The sequence below is a fragment of the Numenius arquata genome, chromosome 13 (assembly GCF_964106895.1).
Source record: "Numenius arquata chromosome 13, bNumArq3.hap1.1, whole genome shotgun sequence".
NCBI lineage: Eukaryota > Metazoa > Chordata > Aves > Charadriiformes > Scolopacidae > Numenius > Numenius arquata.
In genome coordinates this window covers 19,836,672-19,859,308 of record NC_133588.1, presented here as the reverse complement: position 1 = coordinate 19,859,308, position 22,637 = coordinate 19,836,672, and the positions used below count along the sequence as shown (strand labels likewise).

The following is a 22,637-nucleotide window of genomic DNA, read 5'->3' as shown; positions in this document are numbered from 1 at the left end:
CCCCTCCTCAAGACTACCTAGAACTTGCAGCTTAGGTCTTTGGAAGGGCAAAAATTGGAAATAGAAGAGGCAGAACCATAGGGAGAAGCCTGCTCCCAGTGCATGCTAGAAGTAGTAAGCTGCACTTCTCCTGACACGCCTCCGGTACCTAGAACAAGATGATTTAACTGCTGATGCCCTGCAGCAGTAGCTGTTTACTGTATTATTACTGATCTAATGTATTCTGACTGGATTAGAAAAGTGTACTGGCGTATGCTTCATGTTCAGACCAGTTCAACCAAAAAATGAGAGTTCTAAAAGGCTGTACTGTACCTTCACCAATAAACTTTTTACTGTTTAAGTGGTAGCAGTGTTCTTTTGAAGTGCTCCCCCGGGCAGCTGTAGAACGCAACAGTGTTTAGCCCAAGCTACAGTTCTTTCTAAACTTCTACTATTTATTTAAAAACTTAATGCCTGTTGCCAAGAGAAGACTTCAAAGAAAGGGAACAAGTTAAAACTTCACATGATGCTAGAAGTGACTGCAGCATAAGAGCAGGGAAAGGCACAAATAAGGGTTAACGATAACTTGAAAAAACAGCAGCAGAGAGAGAGAGTTTTGAAGAAAAGCTGAAGGGAGAGAAGAAAGAGAAGAACCCTGCCCTCAACAGAGAAGGTTTGGACTCAAAGAAAAATGCTTTTGAAATTAGAGTTGTGGTTTTGTTGGGGCATAATTAAACACACTTTGTACGTTTGTATATAATCTTGCATATGGAAGCTATTGGAGTTAATGCACAAGAACCAATTAAAAGTTAAGTTTACTCCCACATATAAATCCAACCCAACAATAAATCCCTTTGGTATCACATTAGAACTTCTATTACAGATTAGTTCCAGAATACAAGCAGGACCAGTTAATCAATTTTTTGGATATTTTATATCCAGTTCAGATTTTCGTAATCACCATTACACAAGCACTGAAAGTTATCAATGACTCAAATGTGGATTACAAAAACAGTGTGGAAAAAGTTGATTAAAACACTCAAAGCATTCTATAGAAATAACTTATGACTCCTCCAAATCTTTACCAAAAATGACCTACTACCACAGAAAAGAATATGCATTATAACAGTAAAGGATCACTAGAGAATAGACAACGAATTATTTTCAAACTAGGGAGTAATGGGTTTTTAATATAAACCTAATTACTGCAACGTTCCAGGTGAGGGCTACTCAAGCAGTAAACTCCACATCAGCTCTGGACAACAATTTTTTCTTAAACCTAAACCAAGGCTGCAAACACCCAGGGTTTACCTCCGGTGGGAAATCCCTGTTCCTTACCACGCTCTCAAGCTGCCGGGAGCCACCAGCCACGGCAGCAGTAACCAGCCCCTGGCTGGCCACAGAGACGGAGCCTGTGCGACACTGCCAGCCACACACATTTCGGCAGAAATTGGCAAAGCTAACTCCATTTAAAAAGTATATTCTAAAACTTAATGTATTGACATTTACATTAAAAAAAAAATTATCTAAACAATATTCACATTACCTTAAGGAAAGGTACGAGATATGGCTGAGGAGATGATTTGAGTTCTGATTGAAGGCGGCCTGTAAATTCTTCTGGATCAATCTTTGCATCCTTCAGGGGGAAGAAAAAAAAAGCATCAACAACTAGTTCAGCTGTTTGGGGTTTTTTCCCCAGGTAATGTATCTGTATATATCTTTAGCTAAATTGGCTACTGTATCAAGAAGAACTTTCAAAGCTAAAGTCCCTCATCTCCTCTGTATCTATAAAATCCTTCTGTCAAGAGCTAATTTATACACGTAACACGCCACTCAGAATTCAGGGAGTTCCCTGGGGGATTCACAGTTTAAGATATGAGGTCCCACAAACACTCAAGTCTGTTTTGGGATTCCGTTCTCTTGCTAACATTTACATAGTGATTTCTTTTTAAAAATATTAATAAAAAAACAAGTTGTTGAAGTAACCTTACGAACTATTATAAAATTTATCAGTCCTTGTAATAAAATATTGTTACTTAATTCCAAAACCGATTTTGAAGGTTCAATATATGAACTTCATACTATATATGTAAAGTATATGCATATATCAAAAGTATATGTAAGTATATATAATATTTTCACCTGTATAAATGTGTGTATGTGTACATATGTGTATATACCCACAAAGTATACAATTGTAAATACATAAAATATATATTCAGTAGTTAATACAGGAGAACTCTATAACCCAGGTGTACTTTATAATACTTCTAAAGTATCATTAGTTACAATCTCAGGTTGTAATAAAAACATTTGTTGGCTTTCCTGGACCAATACAGAACAAGAGGAACCCAAAACAACATTCATTAAATATCATTATTATATTTGTGGGTCATTACTTCGTTTAAAATGTTGTAAGTAGCTACCTTTACTTAGTTAATGTTTCGTATTTCGAAGATTTCTGAAGATATGTAACATACAGAACATCTGCATTTTGATGCAGCCCAACTCCTTTCACTTTCATTACAGCAAAAAAACATTTATGAAGATCGAAGCAGTAGGTTTCAGCACATGTAAATAACAAGCTTCATAGAAAACTGACAAAATGAAAGAGAATTAAATATTTACCAACAAATCCTGAACCAGAGCTTTCACATTACGGGAGGTTTCTGGAGACGGCGAATTATGAGAAGCAAGTTTTATAAGGGTAGCTAAAAAATTTTTGCATTTCTTCACATTCTCTTGCATTTCCTGTAGAAGCCAAAGAAAATAAGTATCAGATCCATGCTATTTTCCAATCAGGATCAATGCATGCTCTGGTCACTATAAATGGGAAAATAATGAAATGGTTCTAATTTAGGCAGAACATATTTGAAATACATCTGCAGCTATTTTACTATTTCTGCTAGTTACTTGGCATTTTCTTCACTTCTTTATGTAACCGAGCATCATCTCTCATGAATACTAACCAAAAGAAAAAAATCAATAAAAGAAATAATAATATTTTACAGTCTGTTTTGATAAAAATAACCTTCAATATGAGAAGTAACATGAGATGCAGTCTCCTTTGAGATTCCCAATACACGATGTACAATGTTCCCCAAGCTATCTTAATTTGTTAAATTATTGATTCCATATGGTTTTGTACAAAGCAGCCACAGCAGCAAAATCGAATTAGAAATAGTCTTCCAACATCATCATATCTAATTTTTTCTTCATCAGTAGGAAAACAGATGCTTTAATTTTTTCAAGCCATTATTTACATGGCGTAATTACTCTGAGAAACAGAAACGTTACACTTCCGTGTCACCACAGTTTTGAGGCCCAGCAACGTGATCACGATGAAGTCCATAGACTGAAGGCCTGATGGTTCTGTCTGCAGAAACAGAACGTTCTCTCCCCCCTGACACAGCCATGGCAGGACGGGGAAAGCTGACTACAAGGGTTCTTCCTCCCTCTCAGAATCTGTACCCTGTTTAGTTGAAGCGAGGGAAAGGGTTTCTTGTTTGTGAAGTGTTTGTTCGTCACGGTAAGTGTGCTTGCATGAAGAAAAAGTTCTTTCTGCTTCTGAACAGACCTTATAAATAATAAGTATTTTAAAACTTGCCTGTGATACAACGGTGGTTCCGGGTAGGGGAGAGCTGGGAATGACCTGGGGCTGTGCTGGTACTTGGGCTGTTGTGTGAGGGGGGAGCGGCAGCCGAGGCTGACCCTGGCTTTGGGCTGGACCTTGACTTTGTCCACCAGTAATTACTGCAGGTTGTTGAGAAGCTGTTGTTCCAGTTGCTACTGTTGTCTTGAATAAATTTTGAGCACTTGTTGTAGCTACTGATACCTATTAACATTTTATAATGAAAAAACAAGTAGTTACCTTCTTTTAATTCTTTTAGTCAGTCATAAAGTTCTTGAAAGCGTGACAAGAAAAAACATTTTTCCTTTTGAGTACACTCTTACTGACTAAATAAAACCATTGGCTTTACTTACTTATTATAACCCTAATTTTGTCCCCCTTCACTGAACAGTGAAAGTCTTCATTTAAAGTTCTTTTTTATTAAAAAACAAGTGTACCACTAAAAAATGAGTTGTATTATCCAGCCCTTTAAGATCACCATGATGATGTGACTTCTGTAATTCACCTTTCTGTAAATTTGGCCCTTAATATAAACAAGTCAATTCCCAATGATCTGTGGTCCTCAGGTTTACAAGGACCTGTACCACGGTGACAGTGACACAAACACACTGACACGGCTTCCCAGACAAACAGCCTTTTCTTCACCCAGATTTGCTTTTTATATTCTTGGTACTTACAGTGGTGTGGGAGAGCAGGGAGCCCCCTGGCAGCGCGGCGGCAGACGTGGCACTCACTGGCGTGGCAGTCGACTGCACAACTTTGGCTTGCACTGGCAGTCCCAGGCGCACAGCAGATGTGGCTACAGAAGTTGGTTGCTATTAAAGGAAAAATAAGCATTTTGGGGTTTTTTTCCTCCTTAGTAACTTGACATCCAAGATTTTCTAATAATAGTGATTACATAGGTAATGATTATTAATGCTGGAAAAGACAAAACCCAGTAATATGTTCTTAAATATATATTCACAAATAATGCAAAAATGAGCTTTCCTTATGTTCAACGATATGTTTGCAATTTTTCTCATACAGATATGCAGAAAAGGTTAGAAAAAATAGGATGTGACCTGCAAAAATGGATGTTACATTGATGTATTAGTTCAGTGGTGAAAACAAAGACATAGACCTCCTATCTGTTGTAATACTTACGTGTCAGCATTCATCAATACTTGAGTTTATAATTGCCCATCACACACATTGGTCATTTTGGTATTTACTGGCCTTTTCTAGTACTTTTTCTTGAAGAAAATTAATATGGAGAGAAAACCCAGAGAGCAGAAAAATATTTTCAAAACCATTTCAGATTACACAGAAACTAACTTGCACGGAAATGAGTCTAAGCATTTGGAGACCCTTTGTCACCGCAGGCACACTCTGTAACCAGACAGCAACTGGAATTTAAGTGCAGACAAAGGAAAAGGACTGGCTTACGGCCTTTCACTCTACAACTCCCTAAATCCGCCATGCAGCAAACATATTAATTGTTTTTGCAATTTACTTTAATTGGGAGAGAGATATTGAAATCTCTTACCATCATGTAAAGGGACAAGACTTAGGAATAAAACACGTCTCCAGGAAAGTTGTTATTTGATTCGACAAGAATGTAAATACACAGTACGGCAATTATGACGAGAGAACCAATCACCATTAAAAGCGAAGGCCTCACTGGTCTCTCAAAATCTGCATTTGTTAAGATTTGCATTCAAACACATACTTAGAAAAGTCAAATTTTCTAAGCCATGGGAGCAATAAATCACAGGCAATATTGCTCCTCACAAGGTAAAACTAATTTTCCTTGATTTACTTTTTAAGTTATATGTCTCTATAATTAATATTTTTATAAAGGACAGTTTATTTTAGATTCTTACAATACCTACTAAAGCTACATAAAATCCTTCTTCGAAGAACATCCAGTGCACTTAAGAGATCTCCAAAAGGAGCAGAGGCCCAGGCAGGCACCCAAAGCCCCAAGCATTCCTCACCAGTCAGTCCAGCAACATCCCATACTGGATATCAATCTGCTGTACTTGGGGGGAAAAAAGGAAAAAAAAAAAAAAAAATAAAAGAAATCTACCTGACATATGAACAAAACTTTTTGTTTGTTTGTTTGGACAGCTTTCAAGATTTCTAAAATCTTGACTAGGGATGCCTTCCATACGGAGACAGCCCAGAGGCAACAAACAGCATCGTCACGGATAGGCAGAACTGTCTGGGGTTTTGGAAGAAGGATGATACAAAGCTTTTTCTGGTTTTAAATACCATACCTCTTTTCTCCATTATAAAGAGGATCACTCGCTGCGATTTCATTAAAATACAGGTGGAACGAAACTATATTCACCTGGTGAATGTTTGCATTTCAAACCGTGAATACCATTATCTTGTTCATTTGCTCACAATCGGTGTTTCCAACCCCAAACCAGAGCATGTCCCTGTCCTCTGCCCTCTCTCCCCAGCAACACCCAGACTAAATTCACCCTCAGTTTTAAAAATCAATAGTGAGAAAAGCCTTTGATACAAACTGGCAGTAAAATCTATTAATAGGTAGCGTATGAAGAAAAAGCCTTACTACCCAAGAACTGCCAACAAAGTAATGCAGCGCTTTAGTAACCTGGTTCCAAACCTCATTAATGTTAAAAAGGTTAAGTACGGAAGGAGTGGATGAGAAACCTAAGGAGGAACGAGCCCAGAGAAATCCTGAAGTGCCGTGGAAATGATCTTCCCATGACAGCGACAGGTTGCCGGAAGACACTACGAGACCTCCCAACACAAACACTTCAAGAAGAACTGGTAAAAATGACTTAGAAACAAACAGCTGTGTTTTCTACGAAAGGGAAGCTGTAAAGAGACCTCATGAGAAATATGCCAAAAAGGAAACAAAAAATTATCAACTTTATATATAAAAAAAACATAACCCAATGTGTCAAGCTCCAATGGGAACAATCTGAAAGAATTTATAATGCCCTCTAAAGAAAAACTGCAAAGGTTTGCTATGATGCTATTAAAGTCCATAATTACCAAGAGGGGCTTGGAAAGGAATATATTATCAAATGTAACTGTATTGGTTTTGATTAGACACATCACATACTTTTACATTTCCTAAATATACAAAAGTAACATTTAAGAGGCTTTTCCAGACCAGGGATGAAGTCAGTATACAACCCCTTCCCAGTCTTCGACGACCCTCGGGAACGCTTCAGACAGCCCTTAAATGACTACATCTTAACTTTCCCATGGCCACCCTCTCCCCAGAACTCCAGACAAACGAAGAGCGAGGCAAAGCCTGAGGTGCAAACAGGAGGGAATGGCATCATACCTGCAGTGTGCAAACAAGCTGCCTCTCCATCCGAAGGAGTACACAAGGCTGCATTTGAAAAAGCTGGTAACTGAAAAATGGAGAAAATACGCCCAAATATCCAGGGGTTATTTGTCACTGCCAGGGCAGGACTACACCAATTCTAGGGATTGCATTGTGTATTCACAGCTTTATAAAATCAAGACCTTTTAAGCCACCACAGATGTATGTAAACCCTACCCCAATGTACATAAGTCCTTGGGAAGAGGCTTGTGGAATTTTGTATTTTGACCTGTATTTTGTAGGGCAGTACCACCTACTGATGGGCACGCCAGGTGCCAGCACCGGTCTCTGCGCCACAAAACCAGAGAGCTTCCTTCTGACCAGTGTGGTGTGCGTGTCCTTTCCCTGTCAATAAACTCATCTGCTACCAAGAAAGAAAATACACCAGTAGCATTTGAACAAACATTAACACAAAAGCAGGGGCAAGTTTATCACCATACACACCGCAAGACCTCTTTCCGATTCTTCCAATACATGCTTTCGCCAGGCACTATGCAAAACTCAAGTTGAGCAGAATATGACCTCTAAGTTTAGATTTAAGTTTGCAAAATCTGAAATAAAACTCAATTTTATTTTTAATCATTAATTCGGAAGACTTCTTATAAACAAAATAGGCCATGCTAAGATGCTCTGATGCCCCAAACAATAAAAGACAGCGTTTAACACGGAGAAAACCAAGATGGGATGGCAGACGCTGGCAGAAGCATAGGCTAAGGGTCAAATCTGGTAGCTCATTTTAGAGTAACTCATTAACTTACCCTTTCTTACAGGCATGGCTGGTAGCTCTTCCTACTATTAAGGTATCATAACACTCCCTGTTACCAAACTCTGTTTCCCGATACTTTAATTTGTCAAATTTCTGAAGAGCTCATGGGGAAACTTCACAGGCTTCTTGACTGCCCCTCAATTCTCTCGGTTATGGTTCAGCTGGAACGTGCAGTTCAACTCCAGCTGCAGAGCAATTGCTGTCAGGGATTTGATTTTTTTTGCCCCAGTAAAAATACAGCCAAATTGAGCCAAAGTGCTAACCCTTTAAAAACTTGACATTTGCACACAATTACAGAAAATGACTGCAGGCAGAATCTCTAACAAGCCAGCGACAGAGGCAGAACCCTTCGCTGCCACCACAGCATGTGAGTGTTCCTCACGTGTGATGTTCCTTTTGGACGTCCACCAACTAGAAGAACAATAGGAGAGGAAGACACAGGACCGGGAGCTATGAGACAAGGAAGGCAGAGGAGCTTGGGGCCACCAGAGAAACCCTCCAGAAACCAGGGTTCTAAGTCCAAACCCCTCACTCCGAAGTCTCATCATCCTGTGAGTGTAAGCAAATACCTACATAATCTACCATCAAAGTACTTTCTCATTCTCTGGTGAAGTGGCTGGTCCTTCTACAATCAGTAGGATTCATCCAAAGAACCTGGTGGATAAAAAGCAGTTAAATTTTGGTCCTATAATTAGATTCCACCCCTGCCTCAATTGCTGGGTGCTTGTGCTGCATGCAAATATAGATAATCTATTGTAATCAATAACCTTACATCATATATTGATGAGTGGACAACTTGAAACACAGGGTTTGCAACCAGGAGTGGTCACGGCTGCAACTAAAGACAACGAAGTCAAACTGAACACAAAAAAATTAACCAGTATGTTTAATTTAATATTTAAAATAGAGACAATTACGCTCTGTTTTCTACTTATAAGAAGAGGCTAATAAGCCCCTTAACTGCTTTGTTGAGAAAGTTGTTACAGGGATAAGCTTAACAAAAAACCCTACTTGGTTATTAATTCCCACTTCAGAGGGGGGCTTAGATAATATGCAGCAAATAAGCCTGAAGCGATCCACTGAACAGTGGAGAAAGACGTATTACATAATTCTTCATTAATTAAGACTGTCCAGCCTACACGCTGTAGAAATTAAAAATAACAGTAGTATGTGGTCATGCAGCATAACGCACATGCGCACGGGAGCCACTATGAAGTTGCTCAGGAATCTTCTTTGTAGCGCTCCTGACCTTTCAATGTTGAATTTTACAGCCTTCCTAATGTTGGAGTGTTTTCTAAGAAGTTTTTAAAGATACGTCAATGCTATGAAAGTGTAAACAGAATTTATAAGTAGCAAGAACATACTGTCTGCTTATACAGCAAAGACTCACTCACCATGAAGAAAAGGAAGGAAAATGGTTTTGTGGTTAAAGCACAGCCAAGACCACACATTTTCCACTTTCTCTGGCCTTTCAACCCACCTGCCCTGCAAACACAAACGTCTTCTCCAAAAGGTTGCACAAGAACCTGCCATATTTTCTATACAAAGGAATAGTACAGAATGGCTAATTTGGTAACAGTGACAACGCACCGCAGGCGACAACAAAGATTTACCAATTCGCTTGAAATTCTGGCAAAAAGTAAAATAAGCATTTGCCAGAAAAGCAGAAAGGGTGTGGAAAAACCGTAATAAATAAATAAAAGAGATCAATAAACAAGAAAAAAATTACCAAAACCAACAGATGACATAAAACCCCAAACATTGCCAAAAATATAGGCATTCTCAGAACTCCCTCAGATCTGAAAGGCTCTGCTTTCACAAGAGCAGCCTGGGAAACGTCAGCCCAGCTGAGAGCTGCTCTCAACACCACGTGTGATGGCAACGGCGAAGCTGCTCCTGATGCATCAAACAGATTCCACAGCAAAAATCCAGCCACTCCGAGAGCAGATGATTCTGCAGTTCTCACCAGTTCAAAAGACTTTTTTTTTTTTCCATTTTAAAAAAGGATGGTAACGTGAAACTTAACGGAAAGTGAACGTCAAAACACAGAAAACAAGTATGTTTATATCATGAACCTGGAATTCTGATGAGTAGAAATAAGAAAAATGCCTAAAGCAAGAAAAAACACAGCTAGAAAAGAATTGCCATCCATCTATACATCCATACGTACTGATTGGACTATTTATGCAATGAAAAAAGCCCTCAAGCGAGTGGTAATCGTATTTGGAGCAGAAGCATTAAGTAGCCCACTTCTCTGCCCAAATATTTGCACTAAACCACCAGACTTTACACATAATTTCACACTACCTTTTCTGATTGCTAAACATATACAAAGCAACTTAATACTGGAAAAGACATTTCTGAATCAAACTTGAAACAAAACTATTACTAAACTCTAAGATCAAATCCATTTTCAGCAGCAGTCTCATGAGAATCTCAACATACGCTATTTCACCTGATTTGTAAATTCCGGTAACAGGTACTCTGTAATAAAATACCACGGGCCAGGTAACACTGGTCTCTCCTGTATGATGCTTACGTTAATTCTTGGTGTACAGCAGCACTTTAATTTTGTCACTAACTCAAAATAATTTTAATTAAAAAGAATTTAAAGTAAGTAACTTATTTTTTGCTTTTTGTGTATGAATGTAAAGCCAGCTGGGTATTAAGAAACCAGCAAACAAAATCTGCGTGAAAAGCCATAAACTGTACAAATGAAAAGCGTAGATAAACAAGAGAAACTCACCAAAGAAAAACTAGATGGCAGCACCTACCTATTTTTCATAATTTCACCAGTATAAGCTTCAAAACAAGATACGGAGGCAAAAATTTAATACAATCTAAATAATCAGTTTTAAAAGACTTCTGCATTTACTTATTATCTCTGAAGCACGTAGTAATGCAAGCAAACCCACGCTTATTTCACCTGCTTGTAATACCAGAATCCAGAACAAAACTTTTCTACTATCAGCCAAAGTTCCATCAAATTATATCTTGTTTCCTAAGAACCCTGTACCTTAACTAAGACCCTACAGCAGATACAACTTTGGCAACATTAATCACTTTTTAATATTCAGCTAGAATTAGTAACAATCAAAAACTAAAAGGAAACTAAAATCACAAAGAAAGTGAAAACAGTTCAATTAAAATTCCGCACAGTTAACTCAAACCAACGTTTGCTTCAAACATCCAAATCTTATTTCATTAAATATGTTTTTTCAAGCAAGCATGTTATCACTGAAAATGTGTTCACAGTACTACAAAATTGCACTTCTTAACGCATCAAAAGATTATGATGATCTTCCCTAAGACTGAGTACTTCCATGTAAAACACAGGACACCAGTTTCAAAAAGTCAAGCCTCTGGTAGCTACACCGAGAAGAAGAATTTATATTCACAATCTGAAAAATGATTTGACTTTATATACCTGAATATTTTGTGATATACTTTCCCTAAAAAAAGTGTAGTTGGCTGTAGTTAATATCTCCCCATTAAGTCCTCTATAATCTTATAATTGGAGCTAAACTACAACTATTTTATGGGTCAACTGTACCTCTTTGCGCTTTTCTTGAATATTTTACTTAAAGAACCCAGACAGACTGTAAATGTAAAAGATCATTGAAATATCAAGTACATCTTTCTATTACAGGTACTTCTCTCAATTACTGCTTTCTCTGCACCATTCTGTCACCTTCATATTCTGATTCTTCTGACCGAACGCGCTTCCCCTTTGGGGGACACATCCATTCTCCAGAGCCTTGGACTTTGGCATTAAACTCATCAGTCGAGACCCCTCCTACAAGGTCCCTGCTTATCCTGTTTTCCAGAATTCCACCAGGAATTGAAAACAAGCGGGTTTTATTCACGGTTCACACAGCAACAATTGAGAGGAGCGTAAGTAACCATCTAATCAAAGAGGACCCCGTCCAAGAGTCGAGAAAGAACCCAAGTCTTCCTTCCAAAATGGATTTGCCTGTCTTCTCCCAGAAATCTAATGCAAACCTCTCCCCAAAGCTGTTCTATATTTGCTTACATCCTCTACTCCCAAAAGCTGCAAAAAACGAGAGAAAGGTACTACAAACAACAGAAGCCAAACAATAACTCAAACAGCAAAGCCAAGCACTCGAAATGTAAGAAACATCGGCTTTAAGTTTGCTGTGCAACATCAACTGCATGCCTCCATTGTCTCGCTCAACCTTTTATCTTTGTGCATTTATCATGCAAAGAGGGTAATACACTGCACAGTACAGAAGAGATTAATGTAGGATGAAAGGCAAGTTATGTATCTTAATCTTTCTGAACTTTTGTGTTTGGCACTGCAATCAAAATATATATATATTATTTTTTTTTTTAACTTGGGAAGGGAAGAGGGATGACTCTATCAGTTCCCTACAAAAGGAAATACTACTGGATATAGATATTTGACTTCTGAACCTTCAGCAATGCAACATGTAAGGATAAAGCCACTGCCTTCAAGGAAACCATTATCCTAAGCCCGGATACTAAATCCCGAGGGAAAACAGACGACGCCTGCTCTATGCCAGTGGCTCCCATTGCTCCTAGAGAACGGAAGCCAGAGGAATTTTCTTGGGAAACCTGATTCGTTTTCCTCCCGAATAACTGGGAGAAAATCTATCAAACAATGGCTCTGGGACATGGGAAGGAAACCTCGTTATATTGCCAGGCTGAAGAAGCAGGTCAGAATCTGGGCAGCTCTCTGTGTATCAATCAAGTCAATCTCATTTAAGAGCATTTAAAAGGAGAAATGAGGAGAAATTACTTAGTTGTGGAGGGGAGAGATTCAAAGAGCTTTCAAATTCAGATGAACACTTTGGTAATTTTTCAGATGATCTTTCTTGTAATTTTTAAGAAGGTAATTCATAAATCATTTTATATTCTCCAGTTAACACTCTCAACACTTCTTAACGTGTTGTCAAAAGTAACTGCCAGCTTTTGCAATTTCTTTGGCATGTTATTTAATAACCTGCATTTTACATCGAACTACATAGCTCATAACACACTTTCTTAACACAATAATTATTTAAAGTGTATATACAAATTAACTATAACACTGAAAACAATCCCTTAGCTGAGCAACTTGTGACACTGGCTAAAAACTAGGACCCAATCGTCGACTGCAAATTTCCACCTGCATAGATTTTCCCCAGAGGCAGAAGTGGGGTAAAACACAAACTCAGTGCCTGAAGTACATCACTAAATCCTACATATTTAAAAGTACCCTGCATTTTAATCCAAATAAAGCTATCTTAAAATAATTGAATAAAAACATGATAGTAAGGTTAACGAGCTCTGCACCATAATATAACAATCATTCCACTAACACACTGGAGAGGCAGGTATTTGATGCTCTAGAGGTTAAAACTGCATGGCCTGCAATGTTCATCAAGCTTGCAAAATATTTCGCAAGACTCAAGCAACTAATGTTTATGTACAAATATAAACACATACAAATTTCCTGTGTTTCAGTCACAGTGGAGACTAGGACTCTTGATTATTATACTTTATAGATATAAAACCATAAGACATTATTTTCCATACATTTTAAATTTCTACTGAAAATTTTAATTGACAGAATTTAGCTAATACATCAGAATTTGATTTTGAAAGAAAAAAGTTTAATTATAAACTCACTGAAAAGATTATTTTTCAGTACACACAATTTGCTGTATTTTAGAACTTGATCCTTTTTCTTGGTGAAACACAATGACTACTCAAAGTTCTAAACCTCAGCATAATATTTGTCAGTGGATGTTTTCCCCAGAAACCCAATGAATATTGTCTGGTTAGAAACCATCCACCTACTGAAATAGAAGTCTAGCGTCTAGTTCTGATATGATAAACCTTTAAAAGCTAAACCTTTACAAGCTGGTTTTAAAAAGGCTGTCAACCACCATTTTGGAAGAACACTCTAAGGTCAAACATATATAAAACATAAGCACTGTAAAAATGAGAGAAGAGCCTGCAGAGTCACGGAAGTTCAATGTACACTTCCCAAGGCCAATATTAATTATTTCTTAACCTTCTTAATTACAACAAATAAAGAAATGATGCTGTACAGCTCAGGCAGCTCCTGCAGAGATCTGTCAAGGGAGATGAATCCCAACAAGCTAAAATCCCACGATTCTAATCCCATCACACTAAAATAATCCAACTTTCGCGTCCTGCAAGAGATTTATCATTCATAAGGCCTTGCTGTTTCCTCTATTCTCTACCAGCTTATTAGCACTAACACCTGCAAAGGAGCATCGTTTAACGCAGTGGGGTATTTATCTGGGCAGAACTCTGCACAAAAGCAATTTTAACAGACTGAGATGATACTCTCGGCACAGTCCCACCCCACAATTTCTCGTTTATGTTTCTGCCCCTGTCTCAGGATCCGTTGCTGGAATGTGTGCTATGCAGTCCCTCGGAGCCACTACTACAAAGCTGATTTACAAACTTATTTACAAAGAAGGCCCCAAACAACCACACACAGACCTACAAACTGAAAAGAAGAACTTGTCTGGATTTTTGTTGTCATCAAACTAGTCAAAAAAATCTCGGAATTAACACAGGCTTATCTCTGTGTTTATTCTTCCTGGAATACATTTATCTTTGAAGGCTTCTACAAGTCGTCTTATCCTTCTAGATATCACAAATTTAAATATTAAACAGCTGCTTTTTCTGCAAATAGTTCTTTTACCGATTCGATCCAATACTTACCTCTTTCCTGAGAGCATAATGATGCTCAAGTGTTTCCAGGCTTTTTATTTATGTCTTTCCTGAGATCAGTTCCACTCAGCTACAATCCTACTAGTAACACTCATTTCTAAAGCTTACATTCCAGTTGGCTACTCCGGGTTTTAGATTGCCTCACGTTAGTAACTTATTTTCAAGTCTCCAATTTTATGCTGGCTTCCTTCTCTTCTGAAAAGTTTATCACCGTTTTCAGTTTTGAATTAAACTTAATAATCTTTCAGGCTATAAATCCGGTGTAATGTACAAAGAACATAATGGGACACTGATCAAATGTTAAGCATTGAGCAATACATGTTTAAGTGATTTCAAGAAACCCATACAACAATCAATTAAAAAATTGGAAAGACATCATTGTCTTCTCTTTCCACTTGGAATTGCTTATTGCTTCTGCAAAAAAAGACCTGAGGCAAAACTACCTTAAACTCTGCTTATTATTATTATCACGGCACAGCTGCCCTGTACTGACACCCAAAGATCTTCACCTCTACATTTCAGTAAATTCAGCTTTAGCCCCAAACAACCCCAAAGCTAAACAGCTTCCCTACAATGTTTCAAACCAATGCAGCCTACCAAGTAATTTAAAAACCAATACGTCTTCACCTTTGAAAATAAATTAGTTCTGAGTTGAAATAAACGCACTCCACTGAATAGGCTGGGGTAGGAAAGCACCTCCGCTGTCAATCCATAGGAAAAAGGAAACATAGTCATAACACAGACAAAACTTTAGGTGTAGACAGATCACACCCAGAGGTGAATCAAAAGAATCAAACCTTTCTTTTGAATAAAGCATATTAGAAAAGTTAATTATTGCAAATCCTTGTATTAGATGTACTTGACTTTTTCTAATTTCTCCTGAAACCTAGCTGTCCTGTGCATCCACTCAGCACACTGGGATATCGCAACGCTTCTGATTCAGAGACCAAGGGGCACCTACTGAACCAGCGGCAGACAGTCCAAACTGCACTCTGCCTGAGACTGAGCCTTCCAGACCTCACAGTCTGAAAAAGGTCTTGAGAGACTCTATAAAGTAGATTTTTTTCCTGAAATTACAAAAAATAAATCCTAGGCCTCAGAAAATAAACTGTGTTTTAATAAGTATTCCCTGTTTTCACAACAAAAAAAAAAGAGGGAGAAAAGTACACTTGTGAAAACACGTGGGCTAATAATGTGTAAGACAGAGGAAAACATACTGCACAGAAGTAAAGTGAAATCAGGGCGCACGTACCTGAGTTGTTGACAGGCGAAAGACGGGGCCGGTTGTGGGCACTGAAAGCCTGGGTGAAATGCTGGTGGGACCTTGTCCCTGCGTTTGTACTTGAGCCTGCATCTGAGCCTGCGCTAGAGCCTGCTGCGGCACCATCACAAGCTGGCCAGCATCCGTGCGCACCAGGACCATACCTGGCCAGAACAAAGAACAGTAACTACAAAGAACAACACGAAGAATAATATATAAAGAACTATCTAACTACATAATAAAGTCATATATAGCACTGTACATTTTTTCTTTATACTGTATCTTTTTTTTATTATCCTGGTGTAACATGAGATTTTATTTCAAAGACGAAAAGCAGCCCCTACTAGCAGACAAAAAACTAATGTCCAATTCAGTTTGGAATTCAAATAACTGTAGTTTATGGAGAACAGTGATGGAAATAAAAGCGGTCACTTGAGCGTACAGGCATACAGCGACTTTCAGCAGTCTAGCCAGAGTCAACAGAACAAAATTAGAAAGAAATATTAATTAAAAGTAAACTATAATGACAATGGAGTAGCTGAGAACAGAATTCAGTATGAACATACCAGGGACAATGACACGAGGGCTTTACAAAACCAACAGCTTTAGGGGCTGTGTACGTGCAAACGTTAGGCCAGACACCTTACTGACTATAGAACATTTGAGATTTAGTTAATTATTAAAAAAAAAAAACACCAACATGAAAACATGGACTTATTTGACACCCACCATCACTGTATTGGGAGGCACTACCTGTGGCTTAGACATCAAGAAAAAAAACACCGTCACAGCCAGAGAACCAACACAACTATGATACAGGTGCAGATACTTTAGGAATACACCAAAGGAATTGTCTTCAAATTAAGAGTATACTTGGCAAGTGTTTCCTATGACTTTCTAGAAGTATGTGGTAATACTTTCAGATTATTTTCTAGTAAGACATTTCACAAATAGAGGCCTTCTACACAACACAGCCAGCACCACCAAGTTTTGCCCTAAATGTAACTAGTTTTCAGCAATCAGCAGGAGAGAAAAAACTTGTGTAAAGCTTTCCGCAGTCAGCAGGACAGAAAAAGAGGCGACAGCAGCCAAGTTGGTCCCCGGCTCACCTGGAGCTTCACACTTACTCAACATCACTGCAAAGCCTGTGATGTGCTTCCTCCAGCTCTCTCAACATTCAGGAGCAGTTCCCCAGCCCCACTGAATTTTACAAGAATATCCAAGCTAGTTCCAGGATGCATTTTAATAATGTAACCTAGATGGGATACACCGTGTTTCGAAATAGGAAAACATCTTGCCTGTAACCACTGGAGAACCAAAAAATAAGGATCTAGGAAGTCAACTTTTATTCTGTTGGTAAGTCAGTAAACGTCATTTCTGCAACTCATCTCTATGTGCAAATTGATTCACAGATCTTTTTCAATTTTTCAAAGAAAGTAAAAGTTTACATCCACTTCTAATTATTAGCTTCCCAGAAAAAAAAAAAAAAGCACCTCAGTAAATGGACACGGTTTGCAACATATCTTGAGAATAAAGAAATTTGAACAGTATTATATCAAATAAGTCACAAATTTCAAAAGTACCTTATACCAAGAAAGTCTGTCTTTCAGTGCCTGACACGGAAAAACAAACCCCAGTCCTGGGATGAACCCGCGAGTGAACGGCAGCACCAGTAAAAGCCCTCACTCATGTAGTCTCAGGTGCTCCCAGCCAACCACCACTGCTAAAAGCACAAAGAGAAGGCAAATTTCTGCTGCTACAAACTAAAGGCAAACTGGTTTAAGTTAGTTGGGTCTTCAGGAAGCCACTAAGCTTTATCTGGGTGGAGTAGAAGTTTCATAAACTATGGACAAAACCACAACTACTAAAAGTCCACCTCAAATCAAGCTGCTACAGCACCACTTTTTTGCTCCACTTATCTTTGCTAATAAATATCATCTATTTCAAGAAGCACAGTGGAAGAAGTAAGTTGTTTCAGACTACATCAATATCTCCACGTATTATCATGCTATCAATATTAATAGCAAATAAAACCCAGCAAAGCCTCGTTCAAACGTTCAATCACCTCCTAAATCAAGAAGGCACAAAGTTACCAACTTTTTACAACATGAGAATCCACACAGGGGACCACAGAACCCTTTAAAAGTTCAGACGAAACACCCCAGAGTCGGAGCAGGACTCGCTGGGACGAGGGAACGCTGCCTGGGACAGCCACCAGCCTTGCCAAACGTACGTTTTTAGCAACAAAAGTTAAGAAACTAAAAGGAGAATCAAGAGGACGCGACGGTTACTTCAGAGTTCGAAACAAAATCCAGTGATGCACAGACTGCCCAGCGGCTGCGGAGAACGACACCGTCATACTGACTGAAATGAAACATTTTAGACCAAATCACACACATCAGCCTGTACCTTGCCACCTGAGTCACGGCAGAAGACGCTCTTTGAAGGAGCAAAACTTTCCAAATTATCAAGAGTTGAAGCAGAAGAGAGGAGTCCTTCAAAACATACATAGAATTACTCTAACACCTTATACTCCTTGTCCCGGGCAGGACCGCTCACCTCAGCGTCACCCCACAACTCTCCACCGCTCTCGCCCCAAGACCTAAAGGAAACTCATTAACCAACACTCTTAATTACTCAGCGCTAGCAACCGCCTGTCCCGCGCCAATTACATCCTCATTAACGGCAGCCTGATTGCCAGCCGCCGCCCTCACACAGGTGGGCTTTCCCGGGGCACGGCGGGCAGCGGGAAGGCGACAACTTTGGGGAAGAAAAATCCCCTCAGCAAAAAAAAAAAAAAAAAAAAATTAAAGAAAAAAAAGGGGATAGCGTGGCGGGGGCGGCCCCCCCCACTTACCGGGCGGGATGGTGAAGCCGGGGGGCAGCTGGATGGTGGTCTGCTGCGGCGGCCGCACGATCAGCTGGGGGGCCACCAGCCGGGGGGCCGCGCCCAGCGCCGGCCGGGGCGAGAGGGCCTGGGGGGCGGCGGGGGGGGCAGCGCCCGCCTTGCCCGGGCCCACCACCGCCTTGGGGGCAGCGGCGGCCGGCGGGAGGGCGGCGGCGGCGGCCGGCGGGGCGCCGTTGGCGGCCGCGGCCTGTCCCGGCGGGGCGGGCGCGGGGCTGGCGGAGTTACTGAGTGCGTTTACTGCGGGGAGCGGGCCGGGCGCGGGCTTGCCGGGCGCCGCCGCCGCGTCGGGCCGGCCCTGGCCGCTGACTGGTGGGACCGCCGCCGGCCGGCCCCCGGCGCCCTCCCCGTTGGGCGCCGCCTCGCCGGGGAGCGGCGCGGTGCTGGCGGCGGCTGCGGAGCCCCCCTCGGCCGGGGTCCCGCTCCCCGGCGCGGCCTCGGCGCGCTGCGGCGGTGCGCTGGCGGCGGACGGGCTGCCGGCGGGGCTGGGGCTCCCCGCGTCCCGGGCGGCGGCGGCAGCGGCGGCGGCCACATGGTTGTTGACAGGCTGGGGCGGGGGGGCGGCGGGCTGCGGCGGGGCAGGGGCGGCGGGGCTGCCGCCGCCGCCGCTGAGGAGAGCCGCTCCATGTGATTGCTGCACACTACTACTGTTTACACTCGCTCCCCTCCCTGCCGCCGCCGCCGCCACCGCTGCTGCCGCCGCCGCTGCTGCCGGGGGGGACGGGGAGGGGAGCGGCCCCTGGGCAGGGGCTCGGCTCTCCGCGGCTCCGGGGCAGCCCGCCGCCTCCTCTGCCCCGGCAGCGGGAGGAGGCGCGGGATGCCCTTGCTGCTGCCGGACGGGGCTGCTGCCCCCCGCGAGGCTCCCCTGCTGCTGCTGCTGCGGCGGCTGCTGCTGCTGCTGCTGGGACGGGGCGGAGGTCCTGGGCTGGGGCGCCTCGGCGGAGCCCCGGCCGCCGGCCAGCTGCGATTCCAAGGAGCCCACCAGGTCGCTGACCGCCTTCTCGTCCACCTCCTCGGAGAAGAGCAGCATCTCTTCCAGGGGGTCCGAGGCGCCCGCCGCCATCTTGCGCTGAGCTGGGAGCCGGCCGCGCAGCGCGCAGGCGCGCCGGCCTCTGCTGCGCGCGGGGCATTCTGGGAGGGGCCGGCTTCCTCCTCCCCGGCCCGCGGGGCGGGGCGGGCAGGACGCGCGGCTGAGGCGGCGGCGGTTATGGCGGGCCCGGCGGGGTCCGGCCGGCCCGGGACGTGAGGGAGAGGGCCCGGGAGCGGCGGTGAGGCGGCTTCCCGGCCGCTTCGGGAAGGCGAGGGGCAGCAGCGTGTGCAGGCGGGTGTCTTGGCGGGGCAGGGTGTGTGTGAGAGAGCCTGCCGTTATCTGGGTCTGCGGGGAGGTCTGAGGGACGGAGGAGGCCTGCGGACCCGGTATAGCGGGTTGGGAGTTATTTAAAGTAGGTATTTAAAAGATGTGTAGTGCTGAGGGTTTATTAGTAACTCGGCAGTGCTAGGTTAACGGTTGGATGTGATGATCTTAAAGGTCTCCGCCAACTGTAACGATTCTATGAGGTGAAGTGTCATGCAGACCTGTTGTCTTTTGGTAGCAGAGCTGCCCTAACCCTGCTCTTTGCCGTCGCTTCGCACCCTGCGAGGGCAGTAGCAGCCAGCACAATGTCCTTCATGCTGACAGAGCTGGCTCGGCTGCCTCGCACACCCACTTCTTCACAGGAGGGAACTTCCAGCGCTGGTGGAGCTGTTTGAAACCCTGAGATGCACACAGGGCACTTGTGCCTGCATTTGCACTGCTGCGTCTGCTGCAGAGTGTTTGCATTTATGTCCAAAGCGGCTGCTTTACCTAGACAAGAATGGCTGCAGTAATACAATTCCCTAAGGTGGATGCTGTTAACAGAAGTCTTGTAAACCAAAAATAAGATTCTTGGCATCATCACAGCAGCTGCTCTGGCACACTGTGTTCCTTCAGCATCCCCACAGCAAATTTGAGGTAGTTTATTTTGTTAATAACACTTTTGACATTGCACTCCTGTATGCTCTTTCCCCATCAATGCTTGCTTCAGATGTTCAGAAATACCATTTAAGAGAAAGATGGTGCTCCTAACCCATCACTTCTTTGACTAATGACAGAGCGGTTTCTTTGGTGGGACCTTCAAAATAAATATTTTTGTTACTGTGAATTGCCCACAGTTCATTGCATCTGTTCTTGCACCATGGATCTGTGAATTTATGCCAGCAGAAAGCAGCTTGGATTCGGTTCTCTGCTGGCCGGCAATAGCATGGATATCTGCAAACTTGGATGTATTTGAGCTGCTGCTCTGCAGCCTGAAATGGTGACTCATTCTTCATGTTGTGATTTTTGGGATTTTCCACAAACTGGAAAAGGTGTGTCGGTGGATAACCCACCTTTGGTTGCCCGATGCACAGTGCACACAACTCTGCTCTGTTCCCAGGCTCCATCTGTCAAGTCACACGTTGTATGACTTGCTCGAGTCACAAGACTAAACTGCTAATAACTGGGTTGTTACCAGCCGTTTCCTCACAATGTAGGTTATGTTTTTATTCAGGGTAGTTTTTCCTGATTGTCTGTTCCTACCTTTAGTAGCAGGTTTATGATGAATCAAAACAAACTGCTTCTAAAGTGCATTAAAAATAGGTTGCACTAGTTTAATTAGGATAAGTTTAATGTCTCCTGAAACTAAACCAGTGCATATTTCTTAAGTAAAGCGGCCAGTAAAAGTACTGAGGGCCGAAAGGCGTGGTTAGGATGTAATAAATGGGAAACACTGCAGTAAGTGAATGTGAAAGCACAGCAGTGCATATGGAAAACAGTATTAAGCATACACAGAAGATCTATACATCAAAAATTTGCGTAGTAAATGAGTATTGCTTTTATGGAATGCTACAGCTGAATTAAATTGGGACTTTTAACAAATGTTTCTACCTGGACCTTTACTTAAAACATAGACTATTACTCAATTTGCTATTGCACAAAAATAAAGAATATTCATTTGGGTTGGAAAAATCTCTGAATCTATCTGACGTTTTTTTAGAGTCACACATTTTATTAATTTTATCAGAGAAGATTCCATGCTTCCATCACTTACTGATCCTGGACTTCATTTGCATACCACTATCTCCACAGTTTTTGTAGGAGAATGGAAAATTAGGCATATGATTCTGCAACTAGTCCCAACTACGAAAAAGGTTTTAGTATGCATTTTTCTAACACTATGGCATTAAACTGAGTGTCTTCATTAAAAAGCACCCAGGATGAAAGTTATTATAGTTTTATAACTTTAGAAGACAAAAAGTAATCTTCCCAGCAGGAGAAAATGGCAAGTCATGATTTATAAGACAGGTTTCAAAACTTAAAAAATTGCCTACTTTTAATTACAGTTATAAAGTACATTTGTGGGTGGGCAATCTGTAAAACATGAATTCGTATTTCTTCCCACTCGCCTCTTCTTAATTGAGCCATTCTACATATATAAACAGGCAGAATAAGGAAGTATAATAGAGTATATTATGTAGTAAAACGTGATGTGTAGTGATTCACATTGGACTCCTTTCAAGTCAAGCAGTGATGACATACACAAGAACGTATAGAAAGTTGTTGATGAAACTGACTCTGGGCTTGTGCTTTTACGTAGGGAATGAGACTATTAGTAAAGTACAGAACATCTGGGAATTTTTGTATTCATTCTTTTATTATAAAAATATTTTTCAAATATTTACATGCTTTTCGTCATAGAAAACACATTTCTGGACATATTTGTTGCTCTTTCATTTTCAGGAGTTAAATATGTATAGAATAAAAAAGTTGAAGAGACCACTGTGATCATCTTGTCTGATCTCCTAAAATACAATCTTTCCTGAATTATTTTTGATTTGAAACAGAGAACATCTATTGGGAAAGTTAACTTATGGCCAAGGTTTTAAAATTGGCTGGGAAAGAAAATCCTCCCCAAAACTTAAGTTGCTGTTCAGTTATCAACACTGTTAAACCCCATG

General features: G+C 41.5%; 1 protein-coding gene across 1 annotated transcript in view; it reads right to left on the bottom strand.

Moving 5' to 3' along the window:
• Window positions 1-19,686, bottom strand: part of LOC141471418 (transcription initiation factor TFIID subunit 4-like) — a 130,231-nt gene extending 110,545 nt beyond the window's left edge. Inside the window, exons 1-6 of the mRNA XM_074157947.1 lie at window positions 18,576-19,686; window positions 15,710-15,882; window positions 4,288-4,425; window positions 3,587-3,814; window positions 2,608-2,730; window positions 1,526-1,615 (exon numbers count right to left, since the gene is read on the bottom strand). Of these exons, the coding sequence (XP_074014048.1) occupies window positions 1,526-1,615; window positions 2,608-2,730; window positions 3,587-3,814; window positions 4,288-4,425; window positions 15,710-15,882; window positions 18,576-19,686 (1,863 nt within the window). The remainder of the gene's footprint in view (window positions 1-1,525; window positions 1,616-2,607; window positions 2,731-3,586; window positions 3,815-4,287; window positions 4,426-15,709; window positions 15,883-18,575) is intronic.
• Between the last annotated feature and the right edge of the window lie 2,951 nt (window positions 19,687-22,637).